At 43.0% G+C, this 14491-nt stretch overlaps 1 protein-coding gene across 1 annotated transcript; it reads right to left on the bottom strand.

The window, feature by feature from the left end:
- Positions 1–410: 410 nt before the first annotated feature.
- Positions 411–9259, bottom strand: SNRPD1 (small nuclear ribonucleoprotein D1 polypeptide). The gene is made up of 4 exons (XM_044293728.1): positions 9099–9259; positions 8920–8996; positions 3853–4044; positions 411–644 (listed from the first exon to the last, which is right to left on the bottom strand). The coding sequence occupies exons 1-4, from the start codon at positions 9110–9112 to the stop codon at positions 568–570; spliced, it is 360 nt and encodes a 119-aa protein (XP_044149663.1). The 5' UTR covers positions 9113–9259; the 3' UTR covers positions 411–567.
- Positions 9260–14491: the final 5232 nt, after the last annotated feature.

Consider the following 14491-nt stretch of genomic DNA (forward strand, 5'->3'; position numbering starts at 1 on the left):
TTCGTAAAATGCTGGGTCATTGCCTTTAACCCAATTGTTTTGTCAAAATCATGTACTGAACAGCTCCAGCACATGCCAGAGTTTGCATATTCATGAAATCCTGGCTCTCTGCCCACCTGCTGCCGATTCATATGGAAAAACCTATCAGGGGTGGTGAGAGCAGTCATCTCATGACTATGGAGACTCCCTGACATGTGCTGGAGCTGTTAGGATTTAAAAGTGAGGGAATCTAAAACCTGCTGACATACTCCTTTTAAAAGGAGGAGCTGTTTAAGGTGTGTATACAAGTTAAATTGCCTTTATTCATTTTCAACACGGTAAAGGCACCTTTCTTTTAGACAGTGTTGATAAATCCACCCCAAGTCTTTACATTTCACCATATTAGAAAATAAATAGATGACGCAATTCCATTTTTAGCTTTTAATAATTTTATTCAAAAATGAATGTGTCAAACCCCAGTGTGGATGTGCACAAGTTCTAAAGCCATTACTTATTAAAAATTTAACAAAAGAAACTGTACAAAATGATATTTTTTTTTTGTCAGCACAAGCACTTTGCTCTCTTAAACTATCGTCGTGGTCCTCCTCTTCCTCTGCCACGGCCTCTCCCTCTGCCACGGCCTCTCCCTCTGCCACGGCCAGCAACTGTTTTAAGGATAAATACGTGTGAAAAGGTTAATAAAATTAATTCAAATGAGTGGACGGGGTGAATCGTGAAAAACTCCAGCTTACTGAAATCTTTAGCTCTTTGGCAACCAAGGTTAAACATAGGAACACTAGGTTTGAAGTCAACCATCGCCCCCAAGCTGCCAGATTAAAGGGTAAGTCGTGTAGATACCACTCAGGTGGCATGCACAGTCAAAACTATTTGTTTCACATGTTTAAAGACATGTCAAGAGAGTCAGAGTTAAAAAAAGAAAACATTTTAAAAACAATTTTGTGAGTGATCAGACAGGAACGTGTGATGCGGACAATGATTTTAGGTGAAAAACCAAAGACACACATTTGCTTATTTGTTAGGAGATTGGCAGCACCTTTATAAGGGGCAGTTGTAGGAATGTTTGTCCCAGAATCACAGATTGTGGGAAAGAGCCATATATAACCAACATGCACCATGTAAATTAACCGGCTAAGAGAGAAGTGCCCATGCCACCAGCTTGTTAACTCACTTGTTCTGTTAGATGCCACAGATACTAGTAAAACACATTACTGCAGACCACTAGGCACTTACCATTACACCCCTGGTAGACTGAAATCACATGCAGTTCGATACATTTGTGTGCCAAACACAGGAGCAAAAAAAAAAAACACACCTTTCCTTTCTCCCTTCTTGGTTTATGCACCAGTCATGACTGAAGGCAATTCTAATATTTTTTACAGTATTTTTATTTTGTAAAATGGGGAAAATTTGGATTTTATCAAGTTTTTTTCCTATTTTTAAAAACTTACATTAATATTTTTCGCCAAGGGCAATCTAACATACGATAGCTAGCTTATCCCAAAGATTGCAATGCCTGAACTTTGCTATGGCAGGCCTCAGAGCCTTCAGAAAGACCCAGACTGCCACAGCAACCAAACCACACCTGTGATTTTGGCGCAGGGGAGCTGTTTGGTCAATAGGAGCACTGTGCTCCCAGTAAATGACCACTGAGATGCTGTGGTCGCAATTAACCACAGCATCTGAGGGGATAAAGTCTGATCAGAGTCTCCGATCACAGACTCTGACACAGAGTACAGATACAGGAACAACCATCCCTCGGCGCAAACGAACCGACCAGTTAGAAGTAATAGTAATCTTCAAATGTTTTTATTGCAGAATCACTTCACAAAGAATTTTGGGGAACACTTCCCCCTTCTTCAGGTGAAAAACAGTTGCTTAGCGTATGGAGCATACATGCAGATAGAGATAGATATCTCTCTCTATACACACATACAATCAATCACAAAAAGGCGCCTAAAACAGAGGTAAAAAAATAAAAAAAAAAAGGGTGTAGGGGCTGTTCCAGGGTTCAGGGACAAAACCCTTGAAATCAACAAAAATTACATATTAATAAAGATTAAGCCCCCGAGATAATCAGATGTTACATGTGTATTTGGGCGAGATAATTACAAAGTTTAATAGATAAAAACACCTTCGGCCCCTGCTAATACCGGGGCATTTTTTCACAAAGGGGGTCATGTGACCGTGATGCAATCATGTGGTTCCGCCAGCGCCATGGAAACATGACGCTTGAGTGAAGCCAGCAGCAGAAGCTGCTGTAAAAACAGAACGCTGCGCAGTACCCCCTGTGGACTGCACGATCATCAAGCTCCTGAGGCAACAGCGCTCAGATTAAGTCACTGGGCTCAGCGCATGCCCAGTGAGACTTTTGAGGCTGTTGCCCTCAGGAGCTTGATGATCGCCAAGGCAGTACTGTGCCTGCACGAGATTTCTGGCAGCCAACAGGAAGAAGAACGTGGCATTTCTTGAAGGTAGAAGATGAGGGGGCGGAACCGTTTGCTGGGGCTGTGAGAGGTTATTTCAGGATCAGGAGGCGTTCTTAGGCTTCAAATTAAGGCAGGTCAGGCACTGCAGGGGGGTGTCACTGGGCTCCAGAGCCAAAATGTAGCTTCGCTTGTGTTGACAAAAATCCTTGCACCCGCCCTGCACGCAACGCAGTTAAGGAGAGGCAATACTTATACTTTCCATTGTGTTGTGTTCCGCTGTTACAGGGAACGCAGCGCCCATGGTTAACCTAGCCTCTCACTGAACTGATTAAGTAAATGTTTTTTTGCAGGACTAGAGACACTTGTCTAAGCGAAGGGAATGGACAGTCAACAGTTCAAGACAGGAGCTGTAAACCATTTTAAAAACTGCTGTCATTCAGCTATGGCTATAAAAAACTTGTAAACTCAGATTGTTAGCTTAAACTTTAAACATGACTATGGGATTCTACTAGGGAAATCGCGTTTTAAAATAAATGCCCCTTCCCCTTCTTGGATCCTCCCACTGCCCTATCTTCAGCAGAAGATCAGCACACAAAAGGAGAAGGCAGCAGCTTCTGCCCAACTACCTCTCTCTGCTAGAAGAGCTTAGAAGAACTTGGTGGAACAGCCGTATGTTGCCTTTCTTTCCTTCAAGGAATGTATAAAATACATTTGCATATTAAATAGAGGAGTCTGAGTCGGAAGTACCAAAAACTGAGGAGTCTGAGCATTTATCTACCTTGCATGCATGCTCCATACACTTAACAACTGGTTTTCACCTGAAGGGGAAGTGTTCCCCAAAACGCATTGTGGAGTGATTCTGCAATAAAAACGTTTGAATATTACTTATAACTGGTCGGTTTGTTTGCGCCGAAGGATGGTTGTTCCTGTATCTGCATAATAGTTCTCTGTGAGGTTTTCATCCGTGGCTGCACATCGACTGCTTCCTGGCAACTAGATTTATTCCCAATACGTTTACAGTAGTGTTGTGCCTATTATTCGCACAATCCTTTAAGGTGAGCCTCCAATTGGAGTACTTTTCTCTAATCACGCATAAGTTTTTACCCTATGGTGCGCCTTTTGTTTATTTAGTAAACAACGCAATCTTTAAAGACCTGACATTCCCCAAATACATAGAGGATTTCAGGAAGGGGATAATAAGTACATGTTAGTAACTGCGCAAACAAAAATAAATAAAGTCTAATACTCGGTGCCCTGCAGCATTCTGCTGAAAATGTGTCACATATGTGCAAATGGTTTATACAGCCGCAAACTAATTTTTATCTTTCCTCGTTGTCAGGTTAAAAACTAGATAGTAATGAAAATTCTGAAATGTTTTACATAAAAATTACAATTTCAGGGTGCATCAATGAAATTGTTTTCTTACCGGCTTCTCTCTTTTTAGATTTAACTTTTGGTTCAACATCAACAAGTAAGGTGTCCAGTGGCAAGCTGTCCGGTAGAATGAAGTACCGGATGTTATTCCCTCGAATACTTAACGTCTCCAACTGGACGGGTTCTCTGTTTTTAACGGTCATTTTGACAGCTTTCAGATGTGTGTTCATACTGACATCAACACCTAGAATAGAAATATGAACAAATAAACATTGTCTGAGAAATTCAGGACATACATTAAAAGGGGCTGTGCAGCACTAGAATATTGAGGAGATGTAATACCAGATGCAAACTATAGACAGGTGTGGTGTAGCTTTTGGAATAAAAGCACCCATGTTTTTCCAAATCTGGGCAACTCCTTTAACCACAGTATTAAGTCTTGAACTTAAAGGGGTATTTCCCCAACTTGGACATGTATGGGATATGCCATAAATGTGCAATAGATGTTAGTCTTACCTCAGGAACCTGCACTTATCTGTAGGTACCCCGAGCACATGAAGGTGGCCGCTAGCTGCCACATCCTAGCCACAGGGTTGCAGAGCAACTTGCAAGTTACCACAACCCCAACAAACCCAGCATCCTCTCAGATCATAACTCCCCTCCTCAAGAAACCAGGAGCAGACATAAATATAATGGCCAACTTCAGACCGATTACAACATCCACCTAATAGCTAAAATCATGGAGACAGCAGTGGCAAGCCAACTCCAGCTGCACGTAGAAAAGCATTGACTTCTAGATGAACACCAGTCGGGCTTTAGGCCAACACACAGCACGGAATCAGCCCTGGTCAGCCTATGGGATGAAGCCCTGGGGGTCGCAGACGAGGGAGGGGGGACCTGGTTGGTCCTCATAGACATGTCGGCAGCTTTTGACACTATCAGTCATCCCATCCTCCTAAATAGATTCATCACCGCCTTCTACAGCTCAGCGCTGCCTCTGCAATCCTCCCGTCCCTTTGCCAGATACCGGGCCTGCGCACTAGGCTCGGCCTGATGCGCCCGTGCGGACTCCTGGCAGCGGCTTCATTGAGCGAAGTGCGCATGCGCCGGCGTGATGCGCACTTCGCTCAACCCTAATAAGACCTGCAGATTGTCTGAGCTTAGTGCACAGGTGCGGGATCTGGCAGAGGGACGGGGAGGATTGCGGAGGCGGTGCTGAGCTGTAGAAGGCGGTGCTGAAGACAGGGAAGGCAGCGATGAAGACGGAAGGCGGCGCTGGGCACCGGACGGCGAGGGGTGCGGATGGGCACCCTGTATTAACGGACCTCCCCTTGGGCACCTTAAGCGATTGGCAGGTTATAAAAACCTGTTTTTTGGACAAATAGAGCCTCAGTGAGGTTTAATAAGGCCAGTTTAGGATTCTTCTTCTTAGTCCGGACATGAGGATATCTTTAGGTTATAGGGGTAAAATCTGATGACAGAATCCCTTTAATTTGCCCCGTGAATCCGCCATTATTGTAAGTTACGGAGCATGCACTGATGTATTACCATTATGCACCTCAGTCATTAATAAACCCAGGTTTGGGTTCTTAATGTAAAACATTAATGCATGCTGTTACTTACAGTAATGGCGCATGCATAGGGGCAGCAGTGTGGCTCGGTGGTTAGCATTGGCGCCTTGCAGCGCTGAGGTACTAGTTTGTATGTTCTCCCCATGTTTGTGTGGGTTTCCCTTCAGTACTCCGGTTTCCTCCCACACTCCAAAGACATACTGACAGGGAACTTCTATTCTGAGCCCCATTGGGGACAGCTGGGAATTATCGATACCCAATCTATACTAGGATTTGCCATTTACCAATACAAGGCTGCACTACTACTGCGCAGCCTAGTATAACAGAACATGAAACAAGCTATTGCAATACTCTATACCACGCGGAAAAAATAAACCCAAAAAGCCACGTGCATTCCGTATTTAAAAAAAATGGTGAATTGCGCAGTTTTTTTTTTCTGTTCCAGCGTTCACTGCATTAATTTTTTTCAATATTTTAATAGTTTGGACTTTTCTGACATGGATATATGTAATATGTTCATTTATTTTTTATATGTGAAATTGGGAAAGGGGGTGATTTATACTTAAAAAAAAATAATTTAAAAATATTAACACTTCATTTTATAACTATTTCCCCCCTTAGATCTTTCATCCCTTGTCCTAGTCACCCTGATAGAGCTCTATCAGGGTGAATAGGACCTCACACTGTCCCTGCTGCTGTGTGCTTTGTGCACAGGGCAGCAGGGAGCCAACTATGGCAGCCAGGGCTCCAGTAGCGTCCTGGCTGCCATGGTAACTGATCGGAGCCCCAGGCTTACACTGCTGGGGCTCCGATCAGAAGCTGCCATTGCCACCAATGAAGAGGGGGTGGGACTCTGTGGCCCCTGCCACCAATGATAATTAAGCCCTTAAAGGGTTTCTATCACTTCGCTGCACATATTTAGCTGTCCGCTAGTGTCTGCTCTGCCCAACCATCCTAATATAATTGCTTTTGGGGCAGCCGTTTTGCTAAAAAAAAAAAAACAAAAAAAAAAAACACTTTTATTAATATGCTAATGAGCCTCTAGGTGCTATGGGGGGGCGTCATTAGCACCTAGAGGCTCCGTCTACCTTCAGAAACTGCCGCCGCCCAGCGCGTCCCTCCAGCCCGCCCATCTCCTCCTGAATGCGATCCTCCTTGTGAGCGTATGTATTCTGCGCATGCGCAGTGAATGTCTGATCTCTTCCTTGCCCAGACATCTCCACTGCGCCTGCGCGATGACGCCATAGTGCTCCAAGGAACAGGCGCAGTGGAGATGTCTGAGCAGGGAAGCTGTCAGACATTCACCGAATACAGGCGCTCACAAGGAGGATCGCATTCAGGAGGAGATGGGCGGGCTGGAGGGACGCGCTGGGCGGCGGCAGTTTCTGAAGGTAGACGGAGCCTCTAGGTGCTAATGACGCCCCCATAGCACCTAGAGGCTCATTAGCATATTAATAAAAGTTCTTTTTTTTAGCAAAACGGCTGCCCCAAAAGCAATTATATTAGGATGGTTGGCCAGAGCAGACACTAGCGGATCGCTAGTGTCTGACAGCTAAATATGTGACACCGAAGTGATAGAAACCCTTTAATACAGGAGGCGGGTGCCGGCAGCAGATAAGAGGCAGTTAACCCCTCATATGCTATATATGCCCCATATGCTAATTACTATGCTACATATGCCCCATATGCTAATTACTACCATCGGAGCAATGGGGAGGAGACATCAGCTTCTCTCCTGGGCGTTCCTTCTGCCTGGCTGTAGTGCTGTCCAAATGCAAAAGTGCTGATTGGGTATCGAAATTTCGATACCTGCAACAGCCCTAATTAAGACTAGCTCATTCATCTAAATTTTCTTGCTGGAATAGGACTACAGTACCCAGAAAGAATCAAAATTAGGGTTATTCACCTTAGGAAAAAAATGTAAATAGATGACTGAGGGGAGATCCAATAACCATGCATAAATATATCAGGTGTACCAAACCACACGTCGGATTCCTAATTTTAGATGTTTTTAAAGATGCATAAATTAATACTGACTTAATTCGCTGAATTCTCATGCGACTTCGGGTGAAGCGAAGTTTGGCTCCACGGATCCAAGACATTTTAATGCTTGTACGAAAACATTAAAATGGAAGGGTTTGACCCAAATGACTTCAGATCTACGATCCAAAGCTCGATTCACATTATAGAGATTAAGCTACTTTCCGTTTCTGCTATTGAGATCAGTCATTAGTCTCAATAGGGGAGAAAACGCTTCTATTTTGTCACCATTCATTTTCAATGGGAACAAAACTGAAGTGAATGGAGTACACCAGGACGCATTCCGGTCGGTTTCATTGCGTTCCCATGACGCACACAAAAATGCTGCAAGCAGCGTTTTTGAGTGCGTCCTGGGATGCGGAGCAAGACGGATCCACCACGACACACAATGTAAGTCAACGGGGACAGATCAGTTTTCTCAGACACAATGGTTTTAGAGACAGATCCGCCTTGGCTATTTTAGAGCTGATACAAGCAGATCTGTTCATAACGGACGCAGGCGGTTGTATTATCTTGGCGGAAGTGGTTTTGCTGATGACAGATTCGACAAAAACGCAGATGTGAAAGTAGCCTTAAACACAAGAGGGCCCTGCTATAATGAAGTAAAGAATACCTCCCAACCGGAGCATTACAAAACTCATGCTGAATTATATTAAGACGGCACAAATCCTTTAAAGGGGTTGTCTCACTTCAGCAAATGGGATTTATCATGTGGAGAAAATACAAGCCACTTACTAATGTATTATCCATAATGCTTCATTCATTTTTCCATCACTTCATATGCTGCTCATTTCCATGGTTATGACCATCCTGTAATCCAGCAGCAGTAGTCATGCTTGCACACTATAGGAAATAGTGCCGGCCTCTCTGGTGACCGAGCCCAGGGAAGTGCACAACGAGCAGTGTATAATGTGATGGAAAAATGAATCCAGCCAGCAAAGGAGGCAATACGGACAATCACAATACATTAGTAAGTGCCTTGTATTAGCTTTGTCTCCATGATAAATGCCGTTTGCTGAAGTGACACAACCTTTAAGCCCTTCTTATACCAGTTCATGCTAATAGAGTGGCACTAGCTGGGGCTCAGACCAGGAAGGGCATGTTCACATTTGTCTGTGAAAATAGTACATGCACAAGATCAGAGCTGTATGCATCCTAACTCAGCCTCCAATGTTAACATTACATGACCAGATGTCCCAAAAATGAAAGGGGCTGCATGTACAAGACTAGTTAAAGCTGGCACCTTTCTTCCAAAAACAGCACCGCCCCAGGCCACAGGTTGTGTGTGGTATTACAACTCTAACCACTTCAGACAACACATGGACAAGTGTGGGGTCACTTTTAGAATAAAGCAGCCATCTTTTCCCAATTCTGGCCAGCCCCTTGAACATTATGGGATATGAAAGCCACGGACATGGCAGCAGTGTTCATGTCTCCCCCATTGCGATTGGGCTAGTAGGAAACCTCTCCATACATTATCTAAGTGCAGCAATGGTGCCGCCGCCTACCTGTGATTGTGCCGTGAACCTGCGTCCCGTTCTTCAGCTCCACGGTAACCGTTTCATGGCTCAGTTTCATCAAAAACCTGCGAGAGACAGACAGCGCATAAGTACAGGCAGCAGCGATCTCCCAGTCCTTCTTCCCGCCGTATTCAATCCGCTGCCATCCAGCGCCCCTGCATGCTCACCTGACTAACTTCATGACTGCTCGCAAGCTGTGCGATACAACCGCCCTCAGGAGCAAGAAAGCGGGGGAAGCAGTCTTTTATTTATGTCTAACGATCCGTCTTCCAAAAAACGACAAAAAAAGCCGAACCGGAAGCCGGCTGAACACCGGATGTGACGTCGACCGTTGTAGGAGGTAATCTTCTATAGGCGCGAGAGTGTAAGCTGTGAATGGAGACTTGTGTCTTCTCGTGTACCTGCAGCAGCCATTTTGTAGTAGTCCCATGAATAAAGAAACCTGCTCGCTGCGGTGCGTTTGTTTAAGGCTCTCTGACTATGTAATGCTTTTACGTAGTTTGTGTTTTTAAATGCTTTGATATTACATTTTTCTTTTTTTAGAATTCTGTGCTTGTTAGTTTTCTCTAATATACTTTGGCTTCTGGCACTAAAGGACTCGTGCTTCCTACTGCCATGTATAGTCTAGTCACCAGAAAGAGGGGAGATGATCCAGACTCTCATAAAGGGGGAGCATGCTGCATATGTATTTACATTGACTTCAATAGGAGCTGTGTATGCAGTGAGCAGTTGCAGGAATACAGAAATGTAACATTCAGTTCTGTGGTCTGAGCTTCAATGATAATCCTTTATTAACAATAATTCTTGTTTATATAGCATCATCATTCCGCAGCACTTTATAATCCATGGGGTACATGTACAAAACAAAATAGACATCACTGAATTTAGGCTAATATACAATTAAAAAATAAAAATAAAAATAAATGTGACGCACAAGAGTAACTACAGCCCCAAGAGGTGCACTCAGTCGGATGGACTCACCCTGTCCACTCCCAGAGGTAATAAATGTAAAATAAAATTAACTGGGCACTCTCAGGATATCTGCACCAATTGAATTTATTAGCATATATTACAATAGCACTAAACAACAGTATGTATTGGCGGTAATGATACCATTACCGCCAATACATACTGTTGTTTAGTGCTATTGTAATATATGCTAATAAATTCAATTGGTGCAGATATCCTGAGAGTGCCCAGTTAATTTTATTTTACATAATATACAATTAAAACGCTAGAAATGAAGGCGCTATGGATCGGGAATTGGCTCTCATATCCACATTTTCTGGGAATGCTCCTTGATACGTCCTTTTTGGTCTATGGTGCAGGACATTCTCAATATTAGGTTTCTATTAGACCCTTTTATTTTTTGTTGAACATGCCTCATATCCCATTGAAACAGCACTTCCTAAGACTATATAATTGTATAAAAAGCTGGGCACTCACTGATAATTGGCGCCAAAAGCAACATTTATTAAAAATAAGAAATAGACACCTAAATGCATGTATTTAACTCCTGTATAAATAGCACAACAAACTAACAGCATAAAATCTATTATTTATAATATGAGAAAGTGAAAGACAGTTGTAATCCTATGGTATATGTGTAATCTTCCAAATGTGAATAACACACAGTCTTACTTCATATGCGGCCGTTCATAAAAAGATAGCCCATGCCAAACTCAATCTAAGGTTCCTATGCAGTCACTAGAGCGATAATTGGATATTGTAATATTTCCACTTTATATATTATGTGCAGTAGGATAGTGTCCCGTAGCAATTAAGCGGCGTCCCGCTTCACAGAGTCCTGCTGCACGGAGTTGTATATTATCAGTCTCACAGACATAAATTGTTCAATGAACTCAGAACCGTACAGCATAAAGTAGAGGTCTTACCGGGGTATTGTACATGTATGCCGTATTTTCTAAGACGCTGCGTCCTCAGTGTAGCTCTTTACACTCACGTCTTATAGGTCCCATATAAGTTAAATCCACGGCACTCCAAAAGTTTTTTTGCAAAATAAAGTTTCACATTTTAATTTTCAGTATACAGAATATCGTTCATGTACATCCAGTGCAATTCATAGTGCAATTCATTTATAAATAGTAAGTATGTGCCATATCAGAAAATTCCCGGACGTTTCGGTCTGTACGACCTTCTTCAGCGGGCTCTGTAGGCAGGGTCAGGAGGCTGACCCATCCAGCGCCAGCCTCCTGACCCTGCCTACAGAGCCCGCTGAAGAAGGTCGTACAGACCGAAACGTCCGGGAATTTTCTGATATGGCACATACTTACTATTTATAAATGAATTGCACTATGAATTGCACTGGATGTACATGAACGATATTCTGTATACTGAAAATTAAAATGTGAAACTTTATTTTGCAAAAAAACTTTTGGAGTGCCGTGGATTTAACTTATATTGTCTAAACCACTCTCACAGGCACCCACACTGGATCGAAGGTGTGCGGAGTACAAAATTATCTAGTCTTATAGGTCCCATCGCCTGTCTGTACCACGCCGGCTTGCACCGTACGCTGACCTTTGCCTGTATTCCGATGCCGGTTCACTTTGTAACCAATGCCGTCTTTTGCGCGGGCAGGTGGTTCTATGTTCAGCGGCTTGTAATGACCCTTGGCATCTTTTTTGACGGATGTTTATTGATGCTGTACTGTAATCCAACAATGTTATTCTGGTATTAACAATTAGAAGTTCTCTTTTTCTTTCATGGGAGAGTGGTACCATACGCGTTTCAGGACTACTAACGGTCTCTTCCTCAGTGGTTACTTATTCCCATAATCCTAGGTACTGGTACACTGGTATAGGCCGTGTGCATTTGGACTAACTTTGCACATTTTGACGGCAGCCAGACGCCTGATTGCGAGTTTTTGGAAGAGATCTGTCCCACCTTCGCAGCTTGATCTTATTACTAGTGTTGCTGAGGTTAGAAGAATGGAACATTTAGCGGCCATACTGGTTAATCAGACTGATCGATTTGAGAAAACTTGGCGATTGTGGGATGAGTATTTTGACTCATGCTCTTAGCCATCAATGGTACTAGTTTTCCTACCCCTCCTTTCCCCTTTTTGTCTTGTCTTGTGGCGTCTCCCCTTTGTACGTGTTTATTGCCCTTATGGCTCTTTTGTGACAAACATCACAATTTACTGTATACTTTACCTTTTCTTACTAAACTGATTTTAGTATATGTATCTTGCGGATATCTTTTTGTTATCTTTATCGTTATTGGATTTATTTTTGCCTTCTTGATTATCTATGCTTTTAATGGACGAATGATTGCTTTCATCGGTGTATTACTTTATTATATACAATACTTTAAATAAAAAGACAATTACACAAAAAATGAAATGAAGGCGCTGCTCACAAGAGCTTACAATCTATGAGGAAATGGGGGTGACACAAAAGGTAAAATTTTAGATAAGGCTTCGTTCACATCACCGTTCAGCCTTTCCGTTGTCCTGCTCCGTTTAGGGGCAGGAGAACGGAAAGGACGGATAAGCACATAACTGACGCCAAACTGAGTCAAGCGGAGCCCTTAGGACCCCATAGACTATAATGGGGTCCGTTATGTTTCCGCTCAGAAGATGATTTTTAAGCGGAGACAAAAGTTGTGCATGCAGGACTTTTGTCTCCGCTTAAAAATCATCTTCTGAGCGGAAACATAACAGACCCCATTATAGTCTATGGGGGCCTAAGGGCTCAGTTTGGCGTCAGTTATGTGCTTATCCGTCCTTTCCGTTCTCCTGCCCCTAAACAGAGCAGGAGAACGGAAAGGCTGAATGGTGATGTGAACGGAGCCTTAACATGTTTAAAAATGTTTTAAATCTCCTGAAATGTATTTTTGTAATACAGTTTATTAATGAATTTTGCTATTCTACTAAACAAATAGGCTTCATGTGCCTATCGCACTTTAGAATCAGTACAGTCACATGTCAGTAGTCTATGATTGTACAGATTCCACTGTACTGGTAGAATAAGAGGCATGGCGAGGGCTGTCCTCCCTGTGCCCGCTTCGCTTTGAAAAATTATGGTATAGTACATTAGTACCCTTGTCTAAACATATATGACAGGTTTGTTACCCTTCAAAAAAGTTACCATAGAGCGTTTGGCTGCTAAATAAAAACATTCTGAAGTCTAATGCACTTTTAGTTGCCACATGTTATCACATCTGATATGGCAGGTAACAGAGGTGTGGCGCAGAGGGGAGTAAAGGGGAGAACTCTTTCACTAGTGAGAGGGAGGAGTGGTGACTGAAGGCAAATGTGACTCCATGTTGTCTTCCCTATGATGTACAGAATTGTTATAATATCTCACCTACGCACTTCACATCCTCCCCCACTGTGAGTTAGGTTCACTTATCTGTCTCAGGACAGATTCTGGGAATCTCCCAGAATTAGAACAAATGTTCTAATTCACTCAGGGTCATTCAGCACAACTGCGTACGTTCTTATATGTGACGTATTACATACCCATAAAAGGGATGTTCCAGTGGTATCTGTATGGGCGTCAATGTTTATCTTTGTGATTGGTTTAATGCTGTTGTTATGCAAACTTTTCTACTGCCTATATAAGGCCATGCTATAGCATAATAAAATTAGAGTGTTTCTCAGTGATGTGTGTGTCTATTATTGCCAACTGAGAAACATCTCTCCTGACGTCAGTGTCTCAAACCAAGGTTGTTGTAGAGGTCCAGAAAGGTCCAAATCCTTTCAGTTTGGGGGCTACGTCCGGGTTAGAGAAGGCCATCCTCGTGTCCGGTAAGAGACATCCCTTTTGTCCACTGCCCGGTCCGAGGGCACTGGCCACATCTCTACCCGTGAGTTTTTATTATGTATCCGGGATACATTGTTAAGCCTTAAAAATAAACTCCGGGAGTTTATAATGAGTACTTGGAGTACTTTCATCAATAAGGCCGGCACTTGGAGATTTGTTTTGTGTCAGGGACACATCATAGGATCACATTATCCATTCCATAAGTTGTGTGTCACGGACACACTATAGATTCTCCGGGAGAATCTATTTACTTTATCTAACTGTTGACAGAGATTTTTTTTTTTGTACCAGAAGTACATGTAAGAGAACAGTCTCAGGGAGACTGACCAACCTTGGTTTGACGTATGCCTATATTTAGAGTATAAGATACATAGAGTGTTAAGATTAATCTGTTTGTGTGAGAGCTATTGTTCTGGTGGTAAGTGTAAGAACATATCTCACTGTAATATTATCATTTGATGCATTTTTCTTACTGTGGGTGGAGGAAAATCTAAGCGCGAGTTTCCCCCTCCCAACCAGGGACTGCAAGGCTGCAAATAGTGACAGTCTCCTTCCTAATCTCATGTTGATTGTAAAGCAGCGTGTTTTCTCATGGACCTCAGACAAAATACAAGACTTTGAGTAACAGTTATATGAGAAGGAGGTAGTGGGATGCTGTGAGATCAGGAAGATTCAGAACCCCACACATAGTTACAAAAGTTTAGGAGCAAAACCGTGAGTAAACAGCCGAGACGTTCATCAGTTGCTCTCAGCCATCCACTGCAGAAGCT

The sequence above is a fragment of the Bufo gargarizans genome, chromosome 5 (assembly GCF_014858855.1).
Source record: "Bufo gargarizans isolate SCDJY-AF-19 chromosome 5, ASM1485885v1, whole genome shotgun sequence".
In the NCBI taxonomy this organism is placed as follows: Eukaryota; Metazoa; Chordata; class Amphibia; order Anura; family Bufonidae; genus Bufo; species Bufo gargarizans.